Source organism: Triturus cristatus, chromosome 4_1, assembly GCF_964204655.1.
Source record: "Triturus cristatus chromosome 4_1, aTriCri1.1, whole genome shotgun sequence".
Classification (NCBI taxonomy): domain Eukaryota; kingdom Metazoa; phylum Chordata; class Amphibia; order Caudata; family Salamandridae; genus Triturus; species Triturus cristatus.
The window spans coordinates 1,105,614,162-1,105,636,061 of NC_140585.1; the positions used below are offsets into that span (position 1 = coordinate 1,105,614,162).

At 47.2% G+C, this 21,900-nt stretch overlaps 1 protein-coding gene across 1 annotated transcript in view; it reads left to right on the forward strand.

The window, feature by feature from the left end:
- The window catches only part of LRRK2 (leucine rich repeat kinase 2), a 1,602,077-nt gene that overhangs the window by 1,433,808 nt on the left and 146,369 nt on the right, over positions 1–21,900 (forward strand). Inside the window, exons 46-47 of the mRNA XM_085654107.1 lie at positions 5,881–5,953; positions 21,346–21,530. Of these exons, the coding sequence (XP_085510233.1) occupies positions 5,881–5,953; positions 21,346–21,530 (258 nt within the window). The remainder of the gene's footprint in view (positions 1–5,880; positions 5,954–21,345; positions 21,531–21,900) is intronic.

A 21,900-nucleotide genomic window follows, 5' to 3' on the forward strand; every position in this document is an offset into this window, starting at 1 on the left:
AGGAAGCCTGGAGACTTCTAAGGAAACCTCTAGAAGATTCTCCCCCACCTCAGAAATTAACTCTTTAGTACACTTCTGAACATGTGAATGCTCTTCAACAAAGAAGGACTACTGTACGGCTGAAGGACTGCCACTCTGTTGGACTACTGCCCTGCTGGACTACAGCCTTGCTGACCTGCTGGCTTGCTGTGCTGACCTGCTGCCCTCTTGACTGGGTGAGAAGGACTGGACCTGCAGCTCTTCAACCCAGAACCCCAGAGTGACTCCAAGGACTAGTTTGCTGGCCTCCTGATCTTAAGCCTCATGGACATAACAGGCTTCTAACAGCCTTGCTCCTGGACTCTGCCATCAGTGAGTCTATCCTGCCACGTGGTGCCACCCCATTCCTGGAGCCTTGGAAGTGGGCCTAGGGTACTCTGCCAGCCTTTGTGGATCCAGCGGATCCTACGCATCTCCTCTACTCCGCAGCACAACCCCAAGCAGAACTGATGCATCGCCACTGCTGCGTGGTTCAGAAACCGTCACAAAGACCCGCATTGCATCACAGATCGTCAGCACTTTGGAACCACCACTGCGTGGTGCATCCCCAGGGCAGGCCCTAGCATCCCTCGTTGGCAGCAGCCTCGATGACGGAATACACATCGCAGCCTCGTAGCTCTTCAGAACTACGCATCGCCCCAACTGTGCGATGCGTCCTCAATGGTGGGCTTCCCATCACAAGCCCTCATTAACAGAATCCTCAACGACAAATCAGGACCTCTCACCACAGCCTTGCAGCATCTCGAAACCAACGCATCACTTCAGCTGTGCATCACATCTTTGATGCGGATCTTCGCAACTCTCCATGAACCAGTATTTAAGGCACTTTGTTCAGCACGCCTAACTATGTTTCTGTAGCCGCACTGCGCTTCATCGTGATCGGCCCGAACTTGTGACTTTGTCCCTGTCCGGCGCAACCAGATATTAACACGTCACATTGTGCTTTTTGGCACTATTTTTTCTGAAATCTTTAGAAATGCACATCTCTAGTTCTGTTCATTGGATTTTTGTCATCTTGGTCTTGTCTTATTTATCAAAAGTTACTCTATTTTTCTAAATCTGGTGTGGGCCCCTTTCTTGGTGGGTTTTCACTGTGTTACTATTTCAAGTATTGCACAAATATTTTACACATTGACTCTGAGTTAAACCTGACTGGTCTGTGCCAAGCTACCCGGGGGTTGAGCACATGTTAATTTAGAATTTACTTGTGACTTCCCCTTTTGAAGAATTATGGTTGCTGCTTGAGAAGGCTTCCATCCCACCCCTCAGCCAGTAGCCCAATTTCTTACAGAAACCATCACCAACAGGTAGTACTAGACTAGCTAAGTTAAGCTTGCCTTCAGGAGCCAGTAATCAAGGTACAGGAATACCAGCTGCACCCACTACAGGTAAGAGCGGTGGGGCCGGCTGGTGGAGGGGACATTTCGAGAGACAACCACGGGGAAAATTAAATAAATAATTAATTTTCCTTTGTGGTCGTCTCTCGAAATCCCCTCCAGCCGGCCCCACCCCCTCACCGATCTTACCTGCAGCAGCTGCGAAATACATGCATCCTGACCTTTAAAGGTGTCCTGTGACTACTTCCATGAGATTTGTGAACACCTGATTTTGCCAAGGAAAGGCCGAAGGGCAGGGCGAGGAATTGAAAATGTTCTGACCCCACCACAAAGTAGAGGTACCCCTTGTAGGACTGCAGGATTGGCACATGGAAGTACTGATTCGGCAAATTCAGGGTCACCATCCAATACTTGAGGTACAAGGCCTACAGAATCTGGGCTAGTATCAACATTTTGAAGTTATCTGTCCTGAGAAGAGCATTCAAGAGTTTGTGGTCCAAGATCGGTGTCAGTCCCCCATCCATCTTGTGTCTCAAGAAGTATAGGGAAAATCTCCCCATACACGTCTCAGCCGTGGGCACCACTTAGATCACGCCCTTGAGGAGCAACATCTAAACATCTCTGCAAAGGATAAAGGCATGATCTGCCAATGTTTACATAAAACCTGCTGGCACAGTAACTAATTAAGGGAGCGTGTAACCAAACTGAGCAATCTGAAGGCCACACGGCGTCAAGGCAGTCGCACAACAGTCAGCAAGACGATGTTGAATTGAATTCTGCCTCACACTGTTCTCAAATGGCAACTGTTGGAATAACTAAAAGCGGCTTGGGGACAGCAGCTAAAGAGGAGGTGGAGGACTGATGCACATGTTGATGACTTTGTCTCTTACCACCACCTCTTCAAATAAAGCCACAAAAGGATTGGGGTGACTTTTGTACTGGCTGCAAGGATTGCCTCTGGTGGTAGGCAATGCTCCTTCAGTGTGCAGAGAATTTGTGACATTGAAGGTAGAACTCGCAAGTGGGGGAAAGCAGCCTCAAAGAATGAGCTATAACTCTTTTGTCCTTGATGTTCTGTAGAGCACAATCTGCTTTCTCACAGAACAGCATGGCCACCTTAAAGTGCATATCCAATAAAGAAGCTTGAATGGCCCTAGGGAGCTCGGTTGTGCACATCAAAGCATGACATCAGATTACACCATAGCCTTGGCAACACAATCTGTAATGTTCAGGCCGGAACTCAATATGTTTCCTCTTGTCCTGGCCATCTTGAACAGTATGGGTTAAAGAGTTCTGGAAGTCCTTCGATAGGGTGGACAGAATTTCACTTGCCATGTCCTAAAGGACATGGTTATAGCAAGCCAGGAGGTACAAAGCATTTATGGACTGGCGTGCCAAGATTCCCGTAGAGAGTACTTTCTTGCCTACGAAGTCAACCATTTTGGAACCTGTCTCCAATGGTGTAGTTGGAAATGCATCCGGATTGATATTACTAATGCATGCTTTAACAATGAGGCTCTCTGGAGTCACCAGATGCAGGCTTATGTTGCTCAGCAATGGAGTGACTTACTGGCAGGGCTGAGCAAAGTCTGCACAAGTCCACTTTGAGGGTCTCAGACAGTTCAGCTCTGGATCCAACAATTTACTAGCGGTTGGATCTAGAATCTGTAGCCACTGGAGTTTGACACTGCTGCAGAACTAACCTGCAAGCGGGTTGAAGCCAGGCCCTGCGCCGGAGGGCAGAAAAGCTTTTTGAGGTCTGTTCCCTGGAGGAGATCCCACTTGTGGAAGGCAATTTGATGGCCCCAAAGGATGCGTAGGGTCTGAAAGTGCGCTTGAGGTATCCGGAACCATTTTGAAAAAGTTGCCACAAGGCCTCCTTGAAGGCTACAATCTGCAGCAGAGTTGACGATGGCCTGACAAATTCAAAGTGCATTAGCTCCAGGACTGGAACTTGGTCTATAACAAATGATGACACTGGATTAGCCCCTTCGGGCGCTGAATGTGGGACTTCTCCAAGAAGAGAAACACAGGCAAGGAGCCTTCCATGCACTTCCTGTGTTTCCATTTGAATTTGTCTTTTGACTGTGTTCTGGACTTATCTGAACCTGGAGAGCTAGAATGGTATTAGGAACTACTCCTCGACTTGGAACGGTGTCAGCCCTGCTTTTTGGGTACTGCGACATGAAGTCGGGCTTCTTGCACCCTGGTGGCCTTTGGATGCATCAGAGAGCATTTATCGCTGGACATGGAGTTGTGTTTTGTGCTAAGACATCAAAAGCAAGAGTTGTTTGGGTCTGTAACTGACATATAACAAGTACAGCATGTTCCAAACTTTTAGAGGGAGGGCGCTCCGGCACACTATTGTTCAGTAGAGTTTGGAAAACCCAGTAAAAGAAGTGAAAAAGTGTGAGCAGAACTCTGGCTCCACATCGAAAAGCGAGAAAGGGAAGGAACTGCTGTCCACTCCACATGCAAGGGTGATATCTGTATGTGACTCCATGTCGTCATGACCCTAGAAGGGACTGAGTTACGATGGAGACCGATGACACCACCTGCGGGCACACAGAGGGATTCCAGAAAATTTTCTGCATCCAGACTTGCACCTGTGGAGATTTTTATTTATTTATTTTATTTGTAAAGTTTTATATAGCGTGAACTAGACCCAGTGAGGGTTTCTGAGTGCTTTACAAATGTTACATTAAAGAAAAGTGAGAACTAGGAACATAGATATGAGTAGCTAACAGGAGATCGTGAATGTTGTCAGTCTGGAGGTATTCAGGCATGGGTTAGCTGTTATCGCTTAGAGTTCAGCGCAGATCCTGGTAGGTGAGCTGAGTCTGGTTGGTATCCAACTCACTCCAGAGCTGGGATCAGGGAAGAGTTTTGTTCATTAGAAGTAGTTTGTAAATGTAGTGCATTTATACAGTGTTCCGCACACCCCCGTAAGGGTCTCTCAGGCGCTGTGCACATACCGCTGTGGAACCCTTCCTGGCCCTTCCCTGTGAAGTGCCCACTCCTGGGCACCTCCAAGGTGAAGCCAGGCATCCTAGCGCTGTTGGGGCCGTTGTGGAGATTAAGCAAGCTATTGCCCAGAGTTGCAGAGTGTGACCCATGATTAAAATAGGCACCGAGGCGAGAATTATCGGGTCCGGGGAAATTGAGCCCAAGACCCACCGAGGCGGGAATTGAACCCTGGTCTGGGCCAGACCTCTGCATCAGGGTCTGCCTCTCTAACCATTGAGCCACACTTCTCCACAGTTTGACTTCTTTTTTGAAGAAGAGGATTGAAGAGTTCATTCTGATAGCCGGGGGCAGGGCGTTCCAGATCCTAGGTGCTATGGCGGCGAAGGTGCGGTTGTAGGTTTTCTTTTTCCGAAGTTTTTGAAGTTTCCATAGCAGGGTGCTGGTGCTTCTCATAGTACTGCTACTATAATTCCAGTTTGTTGACTAGATACTTTGGTGTGTTGAAGTGCAGGCTTTGCTGAATCTCCGGTTATCTGCTGTGTATCAACCACAAGGAACTTTACCAAAGGTAAGTAACTTGTTCGTTTACACCAGCCCCAAGTGGCCCTGTCAGTGGTAGTCCCCGTAAATGTTGCCACTCATTTGTCTTAAGCAATATTAAAACCACTCTTCTTCACATCTCTTCATTCTTTCAGGGTTTAGGGGAGAGTGCATATATAAAGCCCTTACAGCTAGGCATCTGTGTGAGAATGTGTAAATAATTCTATTATTCTATTAAAAGAGGCATCCATGTTAATAGTCCCAAGTTTTTGCAGCCGTTCTAACAACTCACGGTCACGAGGCAGAGTCCTCACTGGGGCAGTGTATATCGCCACTCTCCTAAACTCAAAGGAAAATCAATAGCCACATAACATTGTAGATGCTTTTCGTTTGTCGCAGAGCATTACTTTTTCTGTATTAAACGGTTTGAGAATTTGACAATGAGGTGTGCCTACACGATTTTTAGACCCGACAAGGCCTTTCCATTGATAGGGGTGTTGCTTTGCTAGATGTACACCAGAACAACGATACCGGGTGATGAGTATTATTGTATCCGTTGGTTACCCGAGCACAGTGTTTTCATGCAAACGCTGTAGAACCAAATGCATTATGCTTAGATGCAAAAAAAATAAAGAGTAACGCATCAGCATGTATTAATGAATACTCCATTCCGTACACCTAACCACATCTGCTAACACGTTTATGTTAAGGTGAATCACTTGGGGACCTCATAAAAAATTTAAAAAATCCAAGCGCCTCTCATTGATTTATGCACTCTGTTTAACGTTGAGAGCCGGATGAACAATTGTGCACAAATTGTTTCCTACCAGTGTATGTAAGGCAACTTTGCGTCGAATTCTTTTTTTGTCTTTTGCAGGCATTTGACTTTTAGAGAAAAAAGTGAAGCTAAGTCAGTTGTAGTAAGTTCTGTTTTTTCTCAAACACTAATTTGATCTCAAAATTTCTGACTGGTGTGGGTTTCACTTCTGTCTTTTAGCAAAAAGAAGAAATTTGTTCTGGTTGGGACAGCAGATGGTAAAATAGCTATTTTCGAAGACGTGGCAATCAAGGTAAATTACTTTAAAATATTCTTCTGAGTTCATATCCGTTGTCTAGTGATTGCCGTTCTCAAATCCTCAAATTATTCAGGACTCAAGTTTTCAGGTTTTACTATATGTACAATTATATTTGTTTCATAAAACGGCCCATTCCCTTGATAAGAAATCATTGCAATATATTAAAAGTAAATGAAGGTGCAGTAACTGGCAAAACTTAGTGAGTGATAACAAATGGCTCTCTGTCGCATGTGTTTATACTGTAGGTTGAGATGACATTTTTCACATCTGATACTTAGGCAGCACATCGGTTTATGGAGCATGCTGCATTTTCCCCGCTGCTCAGCGTTACTGTGTGCATGACATGTTGAAACACAGCCACACAAAAAACAGACAATACATTAAGATTGCAGCCTTATAAATTAAGCCTTATGTCTAACATATTGACATAGAACGTATATTAGTGTTTGCTAAATATGGTGACAGCACAAGACCCATATGTTTTCTATATTTTTGTGCCATTAAATTATTCTGTTGCGATATAAGTTTTTATACAGTGCAGCATTCATTTCGTATTCTGGAACCCTAACTTTGAGTCTGGGAAGCTCGGAGTAACTCAAGCCTGCTCATACTACAGCAATTAGTGAAAATCTATTTAACAGTATAACTGGCTTTAACCCAGCGTAATAACAATCCATCCTTAAAGGCTTGTTGGCTTTAGTATAGGCCTTTCACAATAACTATGCTTTTGTTGTGACAATTCATATTTTTGCATATTTATTATACTAGGTTATAGCACAACAAAACAGGAGCACATATTATGAGCCCTGGTAGCATTATATTAAACACAGTATAATTCAGTGTCTCATATTGTACCACCAATTAATACAAAACCATAAGAAACTATAAGATATCCTGTGGAGTCAACAAAGTATTCCAATTAAACTCGTATGGTGTGCAGCTTTGAGATTTGGTGTTTCGAGGCTTTTTGTGTATCAGGATACGGTGTGATATGTTGTAGGATTTGGTGTTTTAAGAGAGTTAAGTTATAGGACATGGTGTATTGACATATTAAGATTTGTATTGTGTAATGTGTGAGCTACTTTGGTAGGTGTACTGTAGTATGGTGTTGTGAGGTGTATATATGGAGTTGTGTACTAATGTGTGGTACATTGGGTAACTGCAGATTGTGGGTTGTCAGATGTGATAAGATGTGGTCTTGTGAGGTAGTGGATGGTGAAATGTTGGGAGCATCTTTGGAATTTATGGGCGATGTTAAAAAGATTAGCTATAGCAGTCAATTTCCTACATATTAAACTAGTTGACAGCGTAAGTACATACATATAGAAAGGCCCAAATGAATCATTCTGCAACAAAATTTTCAGTCCAGTTTTTCATCAGTGGGTGAAAACATGGATAGTTCTTTTAACTAATGTTGACAGAAAACGTACACACTACACAACTAGATAGCATAGACCCAGTCAAAGCGCAATGCACTTCTACAGTTCAATGTTTTTGCCAGGGCAGGTTTCGGCCGCTTTTGTTAATGGGGCCTGATATTACAGATATGCTGCAAAATTGCCACCCCCAACAAAGAAAAACAAATTGCGATTTATCATACATGTGTTGCTATATCAAGCAATCACTAGTAATCAATACAATTTGGAATGCAACTACATATCCTGAAAGCAAAGGTTTGGATAATTCAAAACATACAGTTAATGTAAATCAAAAGAAGCGCCAAATATTTCTTTAGTTCAGTATATTTTATTTCATATACTTAAGTTTACTAAAAATTATTTGACATTAGGACGATAAAAAGGTTTATCAAGAAGAGAGTGAGGGAGGGGTGTGCTCGTGATGAATAGGGAGAGGTGGAAGCCACTAGTTTTAGAATTCACACATTTTCCAATATCTTTGACAACAAACTGGTAAAGAGACCAGTGTAAATTGGCCTGTCCTAAGAAAATTATTTACAACATATTTTGCAGTTTCTTTTAGATACATAAATGCAACATCAGACGGTAGGGATGGAATGCAGTACAGGCCCTGGGTGGGTGGGGAGCGTCGACGTTTCTGCTTGACTAGTGCGTAGAGGGTGACTTAAACCTCTGCTGTGAGTCTTCTTCGGGACGAATGGGAGCAACCTAGAAGCTAAAGATCAACTGTGTGTTAATGGCGCAAAACCCCAATTGAAGGGAGTTTATAAGATTAATGTTAATATACTGACCTAGTCCTGGTGCCACACAGGCATCCCAGGTTGTCAATGAAGGATGAATACTTAATGGCCAGTGTGAGAAGTTGGCCTGATATATGCTGTCCACTAGTTATAGTGGGCACCTTGTATCAGTCCAAAAACCCCCTTATTGGTTATAGGTTAAAGACAACTTTTATTGAAAGCTATCCTAGTGGTAGCTATGGAGAGCAGCCTTCAGGCTAAGTCTTGAAGGAATGTAAAGCAGCTTGTTTTACCAGTCTATAATCTCTTGAGTTCCTAAATGAAAGATATCCACACCAGGTATATATATAAAATATATGAATCTAACATCCAAAACGATGAGGGTCCAATATGTGTGCACTGAAGAATATAAAATTGATACAATAATACTGAACGTATATATTCCACCGTAAAAAAAACACTCTGGAACAAATAATATATCAATGTATGGAAGGAGTGGGCAAGTACTCTGTCAACAATAAATTATTGTAGTCCAAAGAAATTATTTTCTGAAGTCCAAGAAATTTCTTCCAAAAAGATTCTTTTATTCTTTCAAATTATTTTCAAGTTGGTGCTCCAACACAATCTTAGTTACATATAAACACAGCCAATAGGACAGTGAAGCAAAGCTATACATTGCAGAACACAGGAAGGGGTCATGGGCATTTTGCAAGTCTTGCTCTCGCTCCAAGTCGAGTGCGCTGACCCACTCTTGAAGCTGCCCCTGTGAAAAATCTTCTTCATGGTCAAAGTGCACCAGTAAGTTGAAGTTGATGTCCAAAAGGAAACATAAGAAAGTGAAATGGGGGAGGAGGAGCCTAGCGCGCAACCAAGATGGCCGCGTAGGTGCGAGGCTCCCGAGGACCTCCGCGACCTCCTGCATAAATCCTGACAGAATCCTGTCCCAGATGAGGGGACTGTATTTGTGAGCCCGAGCAGAGATGACGCCCGTTTTCCGTTTTTAAATCGGACCTCGGACACCGGCAGGAGTATCGATTGAGGTTTGCGGCCTTCTCCACACGGGCCCCCCGTACTGGAGTTGTGGGGCGATCCGGACACAAAGTGAACAACAGCGGCGGGCAAGGCTGGGTGACTCGCGTACCCTGCACTTTCACTTTCGCTTTTGCGCCCTCCTTGCTGCCAGGCGAGGTTGGGTTGCGGGGCGGTGTGCGGTGGTGTGGTCTCGCTGGGGTGCCCTGCCGGTCCGCCAGCTGCGGTCCGTCCTGCGGAGCGGTGGTCGCTCCCCCCTGGACCCCTTGAACTGGATTGTCGGCCCCCCCCTTTTCTTGAGGAGACTGACTCGTCTTGGGGATCGAAACCATGTCCACAAAACAAGATGGCGATCGGGCTAAGATAAAATCGACCCGCCGTGGCGCGGCCCAGCAATCCAACAGTATGGACCGCTACACCCTCCGGAAGGGATCCCCAGAGGCGCCGCGTAGGTCCCCTACGGGCCCGACTGATGCTTCCGCTCTGCCCACGGACCTGACCCTCCGAGACATCATGGGCGCCATCGCCGAGATGAAGGCCTCGGTGGACCAGCGCTTCGACACTCTGGCCCAGAAGATTGACTCGGTCCTCGTGGACGTGGGCCTCGTGAGGGCTGATTTGTCTAAAACCAACGACCGGGTCGACTCTTTGGCCCACTCTACCACGGGCCTCACAACGGACGTGGCGGCCCTCCAACAGGAGGTGCGCAGGCTTGGCCAGGCGAGCGCCCTGATGAATCGTCGGCTGGAGGATTCCGAGGGTCGGGCCCGGAGGAACAACGTTCGCATTATCGGGGTGCCGGAGGGACGCGAGGCGGAGGCGGCGGATCTATTTGTTGAGGACCTGGTTCTCACCCATCTCCAGCCTCGGGGGCTGAGTAAATTCTTTGCGGTGGAGCGTGCCCACAGGGTCCCCGGGGGTAGGCCTAAGGTTGGAGCCCCTCCGAGGCCTCTCATCGCCCGGATCTTCAATTTTCGGGATAGAGACGCTATCCTACAGACTTCCAGGCTACAAGGGCCGGTCAAACTTGACAATATGGACATCAATTTCTATCCTGACTTCACTCCGGCAGTCCAAAAGCAGAGGCTGAGCTTTCTTGGTGTTAAACGTCGCCTAAGGGACCTGAATCTCAAATATGCGATGCTTTTTCCAGCTAAGCTGAGAGTGGAGGTGGATGGCCACACGCACTTTTTTGATCGACCCGAGGTGGCCGGGGACTGGCTAGACACTTTGCCCGGAGATCGGGGCCGGGGGGGTGGGGGGGGTGCGGTTGGTGGGGAGGGCCCGCCGGATCAGGACTGAGGGACTAATGGTAGGCCTTGCTCTGGACTGCGTTGTTGTCACTATTGACTGTTAGGGTAAGTTCCCCTCCTGTGGAGGTCGTGTGGGGTCTCTTGGGGGATCTCCCTCCTCCTCTGGGGGACTAGTTAGTTTTCTTATCTATGGGGCGACAGGCACACTGCACTTTGGGGGGGCTGTTTGGGCTCATGCAGGGGTGCAGGGTGGGGGGAGTTCTGTTGGGTTGGGTGGGTTGGGGTGGGGTGTGGTTCGTTTTTACCGCAAGGCAAACCCGTTATTGTATTGTTGTTTTTGAGATGCTCTGGGGGGGACAATTGATGGCTTCGTTATGTGATGGGGGGTAGGGATTTGACATTGTTGTCCTGGAATGTTAACGGACTGGGTGATAGGATCAAGCGGGGTGTGGTCCTGCAGTATCTGAAACGGATTTCGCCTGATGTGGTCTTTCTGCAGGAGACACACCTTATTGGTAATTCCTTTTGTGCCATGAATCGGCGTGGCTATCGCTTGGTGGCCCACTCGGGCTTCACGTCGGGCTCACGGGGGGTGGGCATCATGGTGAAGAACTCGCTCCCGTTGGAAATAGACGAGGTGCGCCATGATGAGAGGGGACGCTACACTGTCTTGGTGGGGAGGATGGAGGGCAAGGTAGTTGTCTTTGTCTCTGTGTACGTCCCACCGGGGCTACAGTCCACCACCTTTGCAGATCTGGGGCGCCTCCTCCTTGACCTCCCGGGGGGCTTCTGGTGGTTGGGGGGGATTTCAATGCGGTGGCTTCTGGGACTATGGATCGTCATCCCCCTAGGGACCTCCCCCGGGCACAGGCGTGGTTAGCGGGCCTTTTAGACACACTGGGATTGGTGGACTGCTGGCGTTTAAAGCATCCCACCCAGCTGCAGTACACCTTCCATTCGGGTTCCCATGGTAGCCTCTCGCGGCTTGATTATGTCCTTGTCCCTGCGGCTTATGCTGGGAGGGTGGGAGAGGTGCGCCATCTGGCGCGGGGTATTTCGGATCATTCCCCGCTCCTACTGCACTTGGGTGTCTTCCCGAGGGGAGAGGGCAGGGTAGCCCCAGTCAATGCTTGGTACCTGCGTGACCCCACTATTCGTGCTGACCTGATTAAATCATTGCAACGGTATTTTGAGGAGAATGTGGGGTCCGTTCCGTCGGCTATCTCCCTGTGGGAAGCTTTTAAAACAGTTCTCAGAGGGGAGGCCCTCTCCTTTATCTCCCATGCCCGCAGACGCGCACAGGAGGAGGTGACCCGGGTGGAGGCCGAAATTACTGAATTGGAGGGTGGCCTGGGGAGTGGGGTGACTGACGCGGCGCTGCATGTTCTACACCTTAAACAGGCGGCCTATAGGGCCCTCGTCACGGAGGCGGCCAGGGGCCTTAGCAGAGAGCAACAGGGGCGACTGTACGATGTGGGTGATAAGGCTGGCAAACTGATTGCGTGGTTGGATAAGAAGGAGAGAGCTAGTCGTGTGGTCCCGCTGATTGAGAGGATGGATGGTGTACGAATTACTGAGCCGGAAGGCATTGTTTCTTGCTTCGCGGATTATTTCCGCGAGGTATATTCTCCGGTCTCTCCCTGCTCGGAGGAGGATTCCCATGCCCTGCTGCGGGACATCGCGCTGCCCTCGCTTTCAGTGGAGGACAGGGATTCGTTGGATGCCGCTCCCACCTCGGATGAAATCGCCCTCGCCATACGCTCGGTCGCCTCGGGCAAGGCCATGGGCCCGAACGGCCTTCCTATCGAATTGTACAAGCTGCGACCGGATGTACTGGCACCTCACCTCCGCGCGATGTTCCTTGCGGCCCACTCGCGGGGCTCCCTCCCGCCGGACCAGCGTCTAGCTACCATCGTGGTTATCCACAAGGAGGGGAGACCGCGAGACCGGGTTACATCCTATCGGCCGATCTCGCTCTTGAATGCGGAGCCTAAAATCCTCGCCAAGGTGCTTGCCAACCGGCTGGTCGGCGTGGTGGGCGATCTGGTCCACCAAGACCAGTCCGGCTTTATTCCCCATCGCAACACGGCCCTTAACCTGCGGCGCTTGTACGGGGTGCTCGCGCGTGTTCCATTCGTGCGGGAGCCGGCCATCTTGGCGTCCTTGGACGCCACCATGGCGTTTGACACGCTCGAGTGGCCGTACATCTGGGCGATGTTGGCGAAATTTGGATTTGGCCCGGGATTCATCAGCTGGGTCAAATTGTTGTACTCTGACCCATTGGTGCAGGTGGTGGTGAATGGTCGAGTCTCGGCCCCATTCGTGCTGGGACGGGGCACGCGACAGGGTTGCCCCCTGTCGCCGCTCCTGTTTGCACTGGCCTTGGAACCCCTGGCGGAGTGGCTGCGGTGGCACCCCTCTATCCGTGGTCTCCGTTGGACCCCTGAGTATGAGGACCGCGTGTCCCTCTACGCCGACGACATCCTGTTGTACTTAGCCTCCCCGCGTAAATCACTGATTGTCCTGGTCGATGTTCTGCGCTCCTTCGGCCGTAACTCAGGTCTTGTCATCAACTGGGCTAAATCCTGTGTCTATGTGCTTTCCGGGGAGGCTCCTGTTCTCCCGCGGGGCTGCTCGATCCAGATTGCCTCGCAGGGGTTTCGTTACCTGGGCGTTTATATTACGCTGGACCCAGTGGCCCGCTACGAGCGGAATTTGCTTCCCCCCCTCCAGCGCTTGAAGGAGGACGTCGCGCGCTGGCGGCGCTTGCCGCTTTCGCCGCTCGGCCGGGCGGCATTGTTCAAGATGATGTCGTTACCGCGCTTTCTGTACGCCCTCCAGAACTCGATGGACCTGGTCCCGGCGCGTTACTTCCGTGAGGTGGAGAGTTTGCAGCGCCGCCTGTTCTGGGACGGGAGGCCGCGTATAGCCCTGGCAAAGTTGACGCTCCCGTGGTATGACGGAGGGATTGCCCTCCCGGATATTAAGCGGTATTACTGGGCCTCCCAATTAGCTGCAATTAATCACGGCCTCTACGGGTCCGCCTTAAACCCGGCATTTGAAATGGACAAGATGCTCCTGCCCGGTGGCGATTACAATCGAGCGCTCTACACTAGCGTGCCCGACTCCCGCCTGACGGGACCCACGCGTGTCATGGTGCGAGTATGGCACGCGGCCAATGCAGCTATGGGATGGAAGGACCGTTTGACCCGGGCGTCACCGTTGTATGCGTCTGAGAGGTTGGGCTCCCTATGGACCTCGAAGGGCTTCGATAGGTGGGACACGATAGGCATTAGTACAGTGGGGGACCTCTGGACGAGGGGAGGATTCAAAACTTTCGAGACACTGCAGGCGGAGTTTCAGCTGCAGGGCAGTGAATACTTTCGATATCTGCAGGTCCGTCACGCACTGGGCTCTGTCTTCCCAGACGTGGCCGCCATTCCGGAGTCCTCCCCACTGGAGGATAGAGTGCTAGATGGCCACGTTCCGGACAGCACGATCTCCCTCATCTACAAGAAGTTGATTAATGACCGCTCGGGCTTACTGACTGGGCTCCGCGAGGCTTGGGTTGCCGATGGGTTGGAGCTGGACGACGAGGACTGGATTTCCGCGGTGGCCTCCCCGAAGGAGGTGGCCATCCCGGCTCGCCTTCGCTTCGTCCAGCTTAAGATACTTCACCGGGTGTACGTGACGGGGCCAGGGCTTCTGCGTATGGGCTATGCCGAGGATGGACTGTGTAAGCGTGGGTGCGGTGCATTGGCGACCTTTTTACATATTCTGTGGGAATGTCCGAGGGTGGAGCGATTCTGGCGTGGTGTGCATGAGGTCCTGCGAGCGGTTACGCATGTCGTGCTGGTGCCTGAAGCGAGGAGATGCCTGCTGAATGTGTGGGAACCGACCGACTACTCGGTTCCGCAGACGCGATGGGTGACGCTGGGTTATATGATTGCTAAACGTGACATCGCTCAACTGTGGGGATCCCAGAGGCCCCCGGCAGTGTCGGCCTGGAAAGAACACATGGATTGGTGCATGTTCCGAGAGAAGGTGGTGTATGTGGCGCGGGGTAAGCCTGGGGCGTGGCTGAAGGTGTGGGGCCCCTGGAACGCCTACCGCGGGGGTATTTGCGAGCCGCCATTGTTGCCTCCCGCTTCACCAGCTCCGTCCCCCTAGATGACCCCCTCCCTCAATCCCGGGCACAGAGTTTTTCCCAGTCCCAGACCTATTCCTCTTCCCCTCCTTCGATTTTAGTGTATGGTTGGGGTCCCCCCATCTGAGGAGCGTATGTTGTCATTTTCGCTCTCGGGTTGCCTTGCGGGTGTGGTTTTATGTTGTTGTGTTGTATAAAACGAAACCGTATTGTGGGCTCAGAGTCATGTGGCCCACGTTGCTGATACCTCCTGCTTTAGCGTCTCTGTAACGCCAAGTGCCTTATTGTATATATGTCATTTATTTCTGTCATCTTAGCGGCCGGCCGGAAGGTTGTAGGCCCGTACCTGTATATTTTGAGATTGCAATAAACGGTTTCAAAAAAAAAAAAAAAAAAAAAAAAAAAGAAAGTGAAATGGGACTCAACTCCACCCCCTTTCTCTGTCAAAAGAGAAATCACGAAGGTGGGAAGGTGCCACTTGATGTGAGTGACTGGGTGGTGGTCTTGAACGCGTATTTTCATATACCATTATGCAGCTACACAAACATTACCTGCAGTTAAAGATAGGACAAGAGCATTTCCATTTTTCCATGCTGCCTTTTGGCCTCACCAGTGCCCCTTGGGTATTAACAAAAATTATTGTGGTGGTTGCCACCCATCTTTGGAGGTTGGAGATACCAGTTTTTCCCTACCTCGATGACTGGATGTTGAAAGCTGGCTGGTCACAGTCAGTCATGGACCATTTCTAGATAGTGGTGAACCTCCTTACATCGTTAGTGTTCTCTTTCAATGAGCCAAAGTCACACCTTACTCCTTCGCAGAGGCTTCCTTTATTTGAGCTGTCTTTGACACAGTGCTCTTCAGGGCCTTCCCTCCATTGCAACGAGTCCAGGACTTTCCGGTATGATCTCGATGTTTCAACTTTGGTCCTAGGTTTGAGGGAGAGCAGCTCTGAGGTTTCTTGACCCATTAGCCTCTTTCATCCAGCTTGTCGACTACCCCAAATGGCATATGCAGGCTCTGCATATGCCAAGTCCGATTGGGCCCAGCACCCAGGAAACCTTTCAGTTGCCACTCAGGTTTCAGCGGAGACTGCACGCAGTCTGTAGTTGTGGCTGCTCACCCTCAATTGAACCAGTAGTAGACCCCTCTCCCTTGCCCACCCAGAGCTGATGATGGTAATGGTTGCATCACTGCTGGGTTGTGGAGATCATCTGGGGAGGTGGAGATCAAAGGACTCAGGACTCCAGCAGAAACCCAGCTCAATATCAGTTTGTTGTGGGCCATTCATCTGTCACTGAAGGCCTTCCTGCCATCCATCAAGGGGAGGCTGGTGCAGGTTTTCACAGACAATACCAGTGCCATGTGGAACTGCAGCAAAGAGCAACGAATGGGGGTCCTGGGTCATGTGCTAAGAACAATACCACTGCCAGTATGAGCTTGGAATTGGTTCCTGAGATCTGTGCTAGGAAACTCTGCACCTCTGGAGTGCGCTAGAGTATCAGGGAATTTCACTGATCGTGAACCACCTGGCAGAATCCTTGATTGGCTTGCGGACAAGCTCAGCTTGCTATGCCTGGGGGATCCAAATGGCGTCTGCATACAAAAGTGGCACAGGGCATTTTCCAACAGTGGGTGGGAATCCTGGCTAACTCATTTTGCTACTGTTGAGAATCGCAGTGACAAATCTTTTGTGCATTGAAGTTCCTGTGAAAACTCTTGCTAAGGAACTGCATTCCAGCTGGATTGGAACATGGGAGTCCTGTATGCCTTCCGTCCTCTGTATTGTAGTTGGGTTCTTCAGGGTGAAGAAAGGGAAGGCTGTGCAGCCAAGGACTCTGTTAAACTGGATAGTCCTGTGCATTAAGATCTGCTACGCAATGCCTGAAAAGAAGCCTCTGGAAGTCCTGAGAGCCCATTCCTCTAGGGTCAAGGCTGCCACTGCTGCATTGGCATGCAGACCACCTGTCTTTGACTTTGGTCAGGCTGCAACTTGGGCATCAGTGTATACATTCACAAAGCACTACTGCTTTGACACCTAGGTCCAGCGGGACGGGCATTTCACCCATTCAGTTCTGCAAGAGTTTTTAGTCTAAGTCTGCTCCACAGACCCTTCCGCTTTGGGAGGAATTGCTTGGTGTCTATTGTAAAGGTGAATAACCTGCAGGTAGAAGTATCAGTCAGAAGAACAATTTCCTTACCTGCGGTAATGCTCTTTTTAATCGTAGATTCGTCATTGCCCTTCCAACTTCCTGTTCTGTGGAGTGGTCTCTTTTTGCCAGCTAAAAACGTTCCATTTTAGTGAACTACACACTATTACCAAAAATGTTTTTAAATCTCTGCATCTGAGGGCGTAGATTAGGTGTCAAACAAGAAACTCACGTCGGGGTAGAAGGTTGGCACTTCTGTGTTCGCCACTCCATTGAAGAACAAAGCCAGCACAGTTCCATCTCGCAGCGCGCGTGATCACTGCTATCAAACATTTCCAGATCCAGTCTGGTGCTGGGTAATATTCTACAGACAATGAATCTGCTGTCATACAGAATATCTACAGAAAGTTCTTTATCGAAGTTAAGTAACTTTTTTGATAGGTCTGTTTACCATTTAGGTGTTTTTTTAAAAGAAGAGTTTTGGTACGGGCCTGTTCAGCTTTGAAGTCCTCAATGCTTCCTGTCTTTGAGCAAGACACACTACCACTTTGTGTGTGATGAGTTTGTTTGCAACTGCACATGTGCCATAATCTTAAAAGTAGCACTTTCATGATCTCATTTAAGGTGGAACTGCTGCTTCCAGACAGGCAATGCAAATATGATTAGACAGTGTAGCTGCCTAGGCAAAGTAGACTGGTTGCATTGTTGTTTTAAGAAGGCATTATAAATGAGTACTAGTGGATTTTCTGGTGATGTCTTGACACAGTTGGTAGACATGTCTTTTGATGGACAGGTTTTATTTGGTGAGCGTTAGTGGATTATAAATTTGAGAAGGGAGACCACTTGCAATCTAACGAGGGTGTCTTCATTAAAATGGTAACACATTTCTCAGTGAAATGCTGCAAGTCAAAAGAAGCAGTGCTACGGCTGTGCTTTGTTCTGACAACTATTCCTGTCCCCTTCCCATATTGCTAATCTGTGATACATGGCCAGTTGTTGACAACACCCTTGAACCCAGAGACAAAGCCATTGTCTTCTGCGGGTTAGGGTTGTTAACTCCCAGCCAGGAATGTCAGATAGGTCTCTGGAGGAGGGCTTAGAGGCAACTATTCATTTGCGGTTCTGGGCGCTGCTTTTCGGATTGTACTGAACACCCAGGGTGTTTTCTAGGGGTGTGCAAAATTTGTGAAATTTACATTTGTGTAATATTAAAACATTTTCGGGAAATTATGTGAAATTATGCGTACTCGCATGGAATGCAAAGTCTGCATTTGGCACTATATTTTACAACTAAGGGGCATATGTATCAAACGATTTTGTATTCGCAAACGCTGCGAATCGCAAAAAAACAGCATTTGCGAATACAAAATCGCAAAAGGAGATGTATGAGGCATTTCAGCCTCGCAATCTTAAGGAATCGCTAAATTTGGGATTTCTTAAGTTTGCGTAAGCATTTAAGAAATCGCAAATTGCGATTTCTTAAATGCAATGTAACACGCACCCAAGTTGTGCGATTTCTCCTTAAGAAATCGCAAATTACCACCAACTTCAAGTTGGTGGTAAATTGCGATTTCTTTGAAATATGCACTTTTTTGCATATTTCAAAGTGCCATGTGGTGCACATACATGCCCTTAGGGCATGTATGTGCGCCATATGTGCACACATGCTGATTTCAGGGGTGCATCAGGGTGTCATCATGACACCCTTGCACCTTTGAAAATATTCTCAATCTGCGATTAGCAAATAGCGATTCGCAAATTGAGAAGGACTTCCCATTGATTGCTATGGGCCTCCTGGCCCATAGGAATGAATTGGAAGGTATTCCTTAATTGCGATTTCGCAATTTGCTAATCGCAATTAAGGAATTTTAAGAAATCGCAAAATGTGTGCGATTTTTTAAATACATCCCGTTTTGCAATTCTCAAATAGCGATTCTCAAAAAATCGCTATTTGAGAATCGCAAATGGAGATGTTGATACATATGCCCCCTGATGCCTTGTTGTATCAGTCTTTTTTGTGAGGATGCATTTCACACTATAAAGGTAGCGCAAAATACTCGGGCACACAAGCAGCAGCAGATTTAATTCTGGTTGTTCACATTGTTCCTGTGCACTTTAACTTTTTGCTGTGAGTGACACGTAATTATGTGATGTGGCATATCATCATCATTTTTGGAATTTCATGTAACACACACATTGCAAATTACACACAATTTTGCTGGCATAATGGAAGTTTCACACAGGCCTAGTGTTCACAAAGCAGATGACATTAGTGGTTAATTCTCTCAATCATCAAAGCCACTATTTAGATCCTAATATGAATGCATGTTTGTTAAAATAGTTTTTTCCAGAGGGTCTATCATAGCTTTAACACATGCTGGAGTTTTCACCTCAATCTGAAAAAGTTTCATGTTGTTGGGTGTCAGTGTCGATTTCTTACCACCCAACTGAAACTATTTCCTCCTCTGAATAAATGTGTGTATAAATATCAGATGGAATCCGATTTTAGGGCTTCGCCTCATCAAACAGCCACACCAATCTTGCATCTTATGAGCCTTATGTTGTTAAGTTTTTCCTGATTCAAGTGGTACATTTGCTGAATTGTCTGTTGTAGACTTGCTGCATAATGCTCAGATATATGATGTTTCATCTTGAAAAGCAGAATAGTGTAACTTCCATTCAGTTGTACACAAAAGCATTGCAGATTTGGTACTGGGCTGTAAACAGAAACATTGGAAAGTCAGCTGCTCCTCTGGCAGTAAAGAAGATACTGATGGTGGACATCTCCAGCAGGATATCCTCCATCAATCACAAGTAGGAACGTCATTAAGAGGTTATGGATAATCTGTTCACCATGAGGCAGAACATTAAATGCGACCTTTTTCCTAGGAGAGGATCTCCAAGAAACAAACTTATGTCGCACTGGAGACATTAAGCGTATTATGTCTTTCTACTTTATCCTCTTATTCCAAAGAGTTTGAATATGGTTCACCATAGGAAGGCTCACATTCTACTGATTGCAGCAGATTGGGTATGGGAACCATTATATCCATCTCTGCTACATCTCAGTCAGGTCCCCTCTTTTCAGCTTCCATTAAGGGAGGGTTTTTAACCATAAAAGAAGGGCATGCTATCGTACTTGGAGACTCTAAGCTTTAAAACCTAGAACCTGAACAGCTAGACATTTCTTCTTATGAACTTACTGACAACGTGATGGAAATCCTTGTTTAGCAAGATGACCACCTAGCAGAGCTTCTTAGTCTAACCGATGTAAAATATTTGCAAACAGTGTTGATTTAACTCTCTTGATCCGTTGCCTGCCAAGACTGTGTATATTCTCCAGTTTATTTAGCATTGGACATTCTAAAGTTGCAGTGAGTAAGAGATATTTAGTGGTGATTTACACCTGAAGTTGTTTTTTGCCGGACCAGATGTAGCTTGGTTTTGGAAGGGTGTGTAAAACAAATTTCATCCCACATATTTCTCTGCTCAAGCTTCGAATTTGAATTTGGTTTTCACTTTCCTCACTGGTCTTCCTTTGGGGTCCCTTTATTTTTGTTCATTAAAGTTATTAGGTTAGAAGATAACATTTTTGTTAGCCAACGCTTCTGCAATCGGAGTTAGTGAGTTGCAGGCTTCCTCCTCTGCTTATCTCTTTAGGGTTGTTGTATAATAATAGTGTTAGTTTGAGGGACAAATCCTCTTTTTCTTTGAAGGTTGCCTCAGAGTTTCACACCAGTCAGGTCAAACTTTCAGCTTAATATTTCCCTCTACTTCATCCCTCATAGGATGTACAGAAGCAGCATAGACTAGACCTGAGAACGAGGTGATCAGCCAATATATTCCCAGAACTGGCCCATTCTGTATTGATGAGAATATGTTCATTACTTATGAAGGTAGTAACTTAGGTAAAAGAGTGTGCAAACAGGCTGTCTATATGTGTGGATTGCTTTGACAGTCATGCTATGAGTATTTCTGTGCCCACTGTATGAGATGGGCATCTGCTGCTTTAGTATTATTGAGAGGGATGCCTTCTCAGACGTTTTGTGATGCAGCCACTCTGCAGTCTTTGTAAAGCATACTTGCTTGGGCATGGAAAGAAGAGTCATCCACCTTCAGTAGGGCTGTTCTCCAGTACTTTTAAATATGATTCCAGATGTATTCTTGACCCACTTCCTTGAAGAATGCATTGGGAGTCGTTCACGTAAGGAATCTGTGGCTGTATCCATCCATTAGAAGAACTAGTTACTTGTCTTTAGGGTATTCTTTCTGATGGATGGTTTAGCTTCTTCAGATACTTAACCATCCTCTTTCCGCTCTTATTTTGAGAATGGTGTTTTCTGAGCTCAATTTGCTTTCTGCAAAAAGAGCGTCTTTTCGTTCCATTTGCTGCATCTGGGTGGGATTGCCTTATGTATTCAGAAACAGTATCTCTGTCATTGCTTCATTACTCAATCCCCGACATTGTTTGGCACAGCATCCTGGCTATGGGGAGAAGCTACAACAGCTCTAGATCCAATATGGTGCCTGGAGAGCGATTTCATAATGAATCTGCAGGAGCTGATTGATCAATCAGAAAGAATGTTACCAATAGTAACCGATTTGTTTATCACCAATGGCTGAATAACTGAAAACATCTTATCTTACAGTGTAAAGATGCAGCGCCTCTCAAGATTATAACTGTAGGAGATGTGAGCACACCGATGGTGGGGTTATGTGAGTCAACATACTCTTCAGAAAGGAACGCCGTCTGGGGTGGATGCGGGTCGAAGATCATATGCTTGTCCCAAGAGTTCCTAATTCAAAAACACATTGATACCATGAGTACTCAAACGTAAGTTGTTATCCAATAACCTGTTTGTTTCTGCTTAGTTATGCATGTACAAATTTATCATGTAGCTTGAATATGTTTTGCAGTGTTTTAACATTCTACTACATGTTGACAAAGATAAACATATTATCTCACATCATCCTTCAGAAATTTGCAGCCTGCGTTTCATTGATGGATTAATGTAGTAATCAGTTTCATAATGTGCAAACTTTTTTTTTAAACATTTCTGCCACTGTACCGCACAGTACTTCACAAACCTGTTTTTGTTTTTTAAATTTTTGGGCCTAGGTGGGAGGTACCTCTAGGACCCACAACCCCAGAGGGCTAAGTAGCGAGAGTATTCCTACCCTGCCTCCTTATATGTTTATTCTTT